The 7,338-nt window shown below is 36.4% G+C and overlaps 1 protein-coding gene across 2 annotated transcripts in view; it reads left to right on the forward strand.

The window, feature by feature from the left end:
* Window positions 1-2,744, forward strand: part of NTRK2 (neurotrophic receptor tyrosine kinase 2) — a 183,285-nt gene extending 180,541 nt beyond the window's left edge. For both annotated transcript variants that reach the window (XM_015823806.1, XM_029285647.1), the window contains exons 16-17: window positions 929-1,087; window positions 2,559-2,744. In XM_015823806.1, the coding sequence (XP_015679292.1) occupies window positions 929-1,087; window positions 2,559-2,744 (345 nt within the window). The remainder of the gene's footprint in view (window positions 1-928; window positions 1,088-2,558) is intronic.
* The last annotated feature ends 4,594 nt before the right edge of the window (window positions 2,745-7,338 follow it).

Here is a 7,338-nt window from a genome sequence, read left to right on the forward strand (position 1 = left end):
GTCAACGTTGTATTTACATATCTTTCAGTTGTGTCCTAATATAGGTACTAATAAGAAGTCCTTACGATATCAACTAGTCAATCGATAATCATCTCAGCGATCCTCCTTATCTCTAACCAATCGTACAAATTTTTCCAAATTTCATAATACTCTGTTTCAGTTTTATTTTTAATCTCTAGAGTTAACCTGTCCATTTCGGTGCAGGATAAAATTTTATTTATTATTTCTTCCTCAGTGGGGGTTTCCTTTCCTTTCCATTTTTGGGCATATGCCAATCTTGCTGCGGTTAAAATATGCAATAGTAAGTAGAAAGATGCTTTGCTGAGTTTATCATTAATAATCCCTAATAAGAAGGTTTCTGGTTTTAAATCAATTTTTTTGTAATAGTATTTCTTCCAGCCAATTTTTTATCCGATTCCAAAAATTTTGCACCTTTGAACATTCCCACCACATGTGATAGTAAGTCCCTGGAAGCCTTCTACATTTCCAGCATGTTGGTGAGGTTTTTTAATCTATTTTTGCTAGCCTTGTAGGGGGAAGGTGCCATCTATAAAACATCTTGTATAAATTTTCTTTATAGGAGGTGGCTAGTGTTAACCTCCTGTTTCTGTCCCATAATGATTGAGCTGGCCCTTTTTAAAGGGGTGATGATGGTGGTCAAAAATCAATAGTAACTTGTAACTGAGAAAATACTTTTTGGTTCTTTTAAATTTCCCTCATAGTACTTTCCACGTGGAGCTCAATTGTAGTACATGCAGCGGAATTCTCTAAATATAGTAATACGGTGGAAGAAAATGCTTGATAAGTCTAGTCGAACTTGTAATCATTGCACATACTGTAATATGTCAAATCCAAATAATAAAACATCATGTGACCTTGGATATTTCATTACTCCTCCAGACCCGTAAGCTTCTCTCTTTTTCACCAGGTTGGTGGGCATACCATGCTACCTATTCGTTGGATGCCACCTGAAAGCATCATGTATAGAAAGTTCACCACGGAAAGTGATGTCTGGAGCCTTGGCGTTGTTCTCTGGGAAATCTTTACCTATGGAAAACAGCCATGGTACCAGCTCTCAAACAATGAGGTATGTGGATATTGCTTTATATTACCATTCTGTACTAATAAGCTTCTTAGTATAGTGGAATCTTCTTTTTTAAGGTTCCATCAATGCCAGTGCAAAAGCCCTGTCACAACTTAATTCAGACAGGAAATTTGAAGATATTTAATTTGATTTTGCAAATTGAGGAGAAACCACCTTGAAAAACCATTTGTTCATAGGCTAGAATGAGGAAGTATCAAATTGGCAGCTGCTTCATCTTTGTCAAAATGGGATGAAAATATAATGATAGCAAGCTCTTTAGAGCAGAGGTCCCCAACCTGTGGGCCATGGCCCACTACCGGGCCATGGCCTCTCGGCCACTGGGCCACATGAGTGGCTGGCCAGTGCACGCACATGTTGTGCGTGCACACATGCCGTGCTAGCACCGCCGCAAGCACCATGTGCATGCTCGCAGCTCTGTTCGCAGAGCATGCATGCTTGCGGCCCTATTTGCACATATGCACGTGCAGCCACATTTGCATGTGTGCGCATGCACATGTAAAGGTGCCTGCCCCTCCGTTTCCCACCAGGCTGCCAACTCAGAAAGTTTAGGGACCCCTGCTTTACAGGACATGAAACTGATCTAGTTTTCACTGGATATCTTCAGGGGCTTCACCACAAGAAAATTTGGAAATTTCCTGCATTAATTTTAAGGCAGAAATTGCAGGGATGAGGAAGGAATTGACCGCAACCTCCAAATTGTTCAGCCAAGACTAGGTTGTGCTGCAACAGTGCTGCCAGCATCCTATCAGGGAATTGCACAGCAGGTGTCCAAATAAAGTCAGAGACACTGACACGACTTGTGGTTTTATATAAATAAATATATTTAACATCTATATTTACTGCAAATAAGATAGTCACGCAAACAGGCGCGTCATGAGGTAAATCACAGAAGACACATAGCACAGAGAAGAAAAAGGCGGAAAAAAGGGAAACTCTCCCTCTACACCCAAGCAACCAATCACAGCTCAGATTGCCTCATGTGGGAGCCAGCAGTTTCCAACCAATCAATTATAATTGTGTGTTCTGGCTCATTGTACAATTCAATTGTTCTAGCTACTAAATTTAAATTTAACTCCAAAATCAAAATATTCAAAACTGGGAGTTGGGCTGCATAGAAGTTCAATAAATTACTATTATAAGAAAAGAAAGAAAGAAATATTGAAAGATCTTCCTTGTGTAGCAGTATAGCTCATTTCCCCCAATGTATCAATGAAATGTAATGACTTTATTTTTTATGTATTGCCTTGCCTTGCCTTGCCTTGCCTTGCTGTCATTATTTGGTATTTCTGGTGCAAATAAAAAAATTGGTATTTTTTTACACTAAATAAATAGGAATAAGAGTACAAAAGTGTTAGGCAAACAAGTTGCGAGATTATCTTTGCATGTATTGGCCAATGATGTATCGCCAACAAAACAAACAAATCAATGGGCTCTCTTTTTGTCCTTTCTTCAGGTAATTGAGTGTATAACTCAGGGCCGTGTCCTACAGCGACCTCGTACCTGCCCAAAGGAAGTATATGACCTGATGCTTGGGTGCTGGCAGCGGGAGCCTCATATGAGACTCAATATCAAAGAAATCTACTCCCTCCTTCAGAACTTGGCCAAGGCCTCTCCAGTCTACCTGGATATTCTAGGGTAGAAATTCCTAGCACTTCCTTATATGAAGTGTGTGAATGAATGTTTCCGTTGCAACTAAACTCCATTACAATGTGTTATTAACTCTGGCAGTATTAAATACAAAGATACGGAGAAGCTTTCAAAGGGCAAGCAGTGTGCATCTCTTCCTCTGTAAACACAATATTGACGTTGTGACTTTACTGACATATATCTCCCCTTCTGCTCTATTTCCCCCCAATTTCTATTCAATCAGGCTTCTGCATTATTATAACTCTGCATAGACAAAGGCCTTAACAACCTGATCTGTTTTATCAGCAGATACTCAGTTTTGCTCATCACAGCTTAAATGCCTTGTTGTCCTTTTGCCTTTGATCTGGATAAAAAAGGGAAAAAAAGACTCAAACCTTCTGACTTCTGCTGTATGGATATCTGGAACATCTATGGAATTGCCTCTACTTTATTTGCTTTGGCATCTGTGTGGAGAATGGAAGTGTCAAGTGCAGTAGACTGGCATTCTCTATCGAAAATAATTATTTTATTTCCAGTTGAGGTCAACCTGAAGTGAAAAAAAAATCAGTTGGCATCTTATATAATCTTCTCTTTTGAAAAATGATCAGATCAGATGGCATCCAATGAAACATTTTACAGAATAATGTAATTATTTAATGAAAGGGTAGGAACCTGGTGCTTTCCCTTTGGGAGACATACAGGGAAATAAAGGCATTCCCATTGCAAAGTTTTTTTTATATAATGAAAGGGACGTCTGTGTCAACTGGACTGAAAAGCAAAGGTCTTGGTCACATTTCCCAGAATTGTATCACCTTATGCACAATTAGAATTTTCCAGGTTCACCTTGCTATAGTTTCTCCTGATGTCACTACTACAAGAATTCCCTAGTTAGTTTTTGATAATGCAAGTGCATGGTTGGGTATATTAAAGTGCAGAATAGTTTCTAGGGCTCTTTTGAAAACAGGGCTATAATACAGTGGCATTATGTCAAATATATTATGCCTCAAATCTGATGCCTCTGGCTGGGTCGGAATGGAATTGAAACCCCACACATCTAGGTGATTTTAGCTTAGGATGCCCAGGATATGGGAAAAGCTAGACATGGATAATATAGAGATTGCAACATGTTGTTTTTATCAGCACTTGCTGATCCTTATCCTTCTATTCATCTTCTGTTTATCCTTGTTAGGCACAAGCAATCAGAACCATTTGTAAATGGCTGAAGTAAACAACTTTATTGATTTCTACCTATATTATAAGATTTTCCCCAGACTACCTTCCCTGGGAATGATCAGAGCTTCATGAAACTTGGGTGGAGGTCAAGCTTATGCCTCTTGTGGCTGTGCAAGGACTCTAAGCTAGGCCCTTGCTTGATCCCTCAGCCTACCTGGCAGTTTCCTAACAATCCTTTCCCCAAACTCAGCATACATTTTATCAGTTAATTCATTCTATTCATTCTGAAAAAAGTCCCATATCTCATTGCACACTCAAGCAGGCATAATAAATTCCTATATTTAGTTGTAACAAAATCGCTGCTGTGAAACATATGTACAGTATTGTTACAGGTACAATAGGGCCATGCAACAATGTTGAATATTTATTTGAGAAACTCTGGAGAAAAGTCAGAAAAATAAGGATGAGAATCAGTTACTGGTTGAACAGATAATTGAATATTGAATGTTTAGAATGGCCATCCTTTCGTTTAGGAGTGGCAAGTATTATACTATATGGTTAACAGAAACATATTACATATAGATGTGGACGGTTTAGGATATACATGTCAAGTTATTTTTATTATAAGATATCATGATGAGATAAATTCAAAACTGCTGCAAAAATGTGGAGGGGATATTTTAAATCACTAAAGGAGGTCATGAATATAGAGCTCCTAAAGGTTTTGTAATTGTAATTTTATTTTAAAGATTTGACACTTATTTTTCTAATTGTTTCCAGAATCATTTTAAATGTATTTGACTTACATTTCTTCTTTTAAAGCATCCTTTTTGCAATCTAGAAAGATGCTGATCTTGTTTCATATCTGAACTAAAATTAGAAATGTGAATAGTGCTGAAGTTGGATTCTATTATGTCATTTTAGAAGTTGCTAAGTTATACATATAACAGTGTATGTCTAAGACACACACACACACACACACACACACACACACACACACAAATATATTAGTTCCTATACAAGTTTCAACAGGATTTTTTTAACTGTCAGGATGATTAATATGAAATAGATTTTGAAGATTATTTAAGTGATGACTGAAAAGTAATACATAAAGACAAAAAAAGAGAAAAATATTGAAAAATCTTCATTTTTACATACTGATTTTAAAATCAATGTTGTTTATACAGTGTCATTCTTTTTCAAATTTCTCAAGTTTGATGCCCCCGGTTATGCTAGAACTGCAATTCCCATTAGAATCTAACTGGGAATTCTGTAGTTTGCAGTCCTGAAAAACATTAAGGGTGACAGTTTGGGACAAACTGCTCTAGTCTGTTTCCAATGAAATAAAAAGCTATACAGAAAACAAAATTTGAAGTGTCAGAGATTACCAAAAAGCACATCTATCCATGGACTATGCACTTTCATAATTTCTGAAAAATTGCAATTCTGACAGAATTCCCTAATTTTGATGACCAGTGGGGCAAAATTGGAATTAAAAGGAATGCTACTCACGACACCTCTGTTGGTAGTAAATTTTCAGCTCTGTTCTTTTTTATATTCCAGATCTTTCTGTACTCCATAATATTTAGTCACAAGTAGAGATGCTCAGCAAGCCCTTTGCCAATCAGTATTCATTAAGAGCTCCTACTTTGCATGTCCCATCAGTTTCTCTCTTCTGGTGGAGAATGAGAAGCCTTAATGATTGCTTTGCTTGGAAATTTATTTTTTAATAAGGAAATGTTATTTCATTATTCAGAATAAACTTAACCAATAAACTCCACCAAGCAAATTGTGGTGAAGGCTTTCCTTATCAGAGGAAATAGAAGTTGACATAAAGTCCTTAAGAAAGGCCATTCAAGGGATAATTAAGAAGATATTTATCACTAATCATTCAGCCTTGATCACAGGGAACCAATAAAATAGGTATGACCTATAAACAAGAACCTAGTTTAAAATGTGCGGAGTGTTCTGAGGAGCCTTAATGGCACTTTGCCTTTCCACACTGGACGAATTGATGTTGCATTTGTGTCTTGGGATGTGTGGAAGTGCTACAAATAAAACTGAAAATATGAGGAATGTCAGAGACGGCCTGAATTTGATAACAGCTGGATTATAAATCACAAATTAGTGTGGAAAACAGCTTCATTAAAATGTATCAATTTAAAGATGGCTTTAGTCTGAGAATAAGCATGTGTATTATATGATTGCTGAAGAATTGTATACCAAAATGGATGTAATTTTTTACCAGATGGTATCCTTTTTTTCCTTTCTGGAAAAGAATAATAGAGTAATTAAAAGTACTGTGTCATAATGTAGTGTGCAGTAGCATAACCACACATCCTTTTTAAAGGATCAAATGCTCTATACAGTCAGCATTCTGTACAGTGTGGCTAAAACTTGGGTTGTGGTGTAAATGTGGACCTGTGAATAGAAACTACTGTCTTGTAGGAATGATATTAACTTATTTGCATTTAGTCATTCAAGTGTGTATGTATATATATATATATATATATATATATATATATATATATATATATAGTATGTGTGTATACATGTATGCATATATACATGTACACACGTCATACCCAGAGAAAAGAAAGGTTTTAATAAATACTGTGTATAGCATATATTTGTCATGCTTAAAGTGTCAACTAACATTCTACATTAAGCAAATGTGACAATCACGCTTATTAAAGAGAATGTCTTTCTTCCCTATGCTGCAAATATAAATGTATAAATACACACATACACTAATATATATAAATATGTGTGTGTGTGTTTACATAAACTCTGTATATATCAAGAACAGAGACATACCTGAATATGTGTCTTATAAATATTTGATCGATACATATGCAGACTTTGGTGATTGTGTATATGTATAAGCGTGTGTAAACTACACATACAATTTTGACCGGTAATGTATAGAAGACAGTAATATGAATAGGCTGAGTATGCTAAATAACCAAAATTTCCATTTCTAAAAAAATGAATGTATGTTTTTTCTATATTTGGTGGGTCAGTTTTAAACTTCCATATAGATCTACATAATAGAGGAAATTCTTAAAAATAGATTATTTGCTCAACCCAAAAATCCCTGACTGTTTTCCTCCCATCTATTTATTTCTTTCAGATTGATTTTAGTTGTTAACTTTAGGATACAGGTGTCAAACTCACTGCGTCACGTGACGTGTTGCGACGTATCACAACTTTTTTTTTGCATTGCCGGAGCTGGGGCGGTGCGGCCTCCATGTGATGCAACCGGCCCATGGGCCGACAGTTTGACACCCCTGCTTTAGGATAAGAGGTAGATTTGCTACGGCTATATTCCTGTACATATTTATTTTAAAAATACTGGAAGTGTTTACTTTTGATTAGACATGCATAGAATTGCTCCACCACTGTCAGCATCTTTTCCAGTTATTATTTAATGA

The sequence above is a fragment of the Protobothrops mucrosquamatus genome, unplaced genomic scaffold (assembly GCF_001527695.2).
Source record: "Protobothrops mucrosquamatus isolate PMUCROS unplaced genomic scaffold, P.Mucros_1.0 scaffold1995, whole genome shotgun sequence".
In the NCBI taxonomy this organism is placed as follows: Eukaryota; Metazoa; Chordata; class Lepidosauria; order Squamata; family Viperidae; genus Protobothrops; species Protobothrops mucrosquamatus.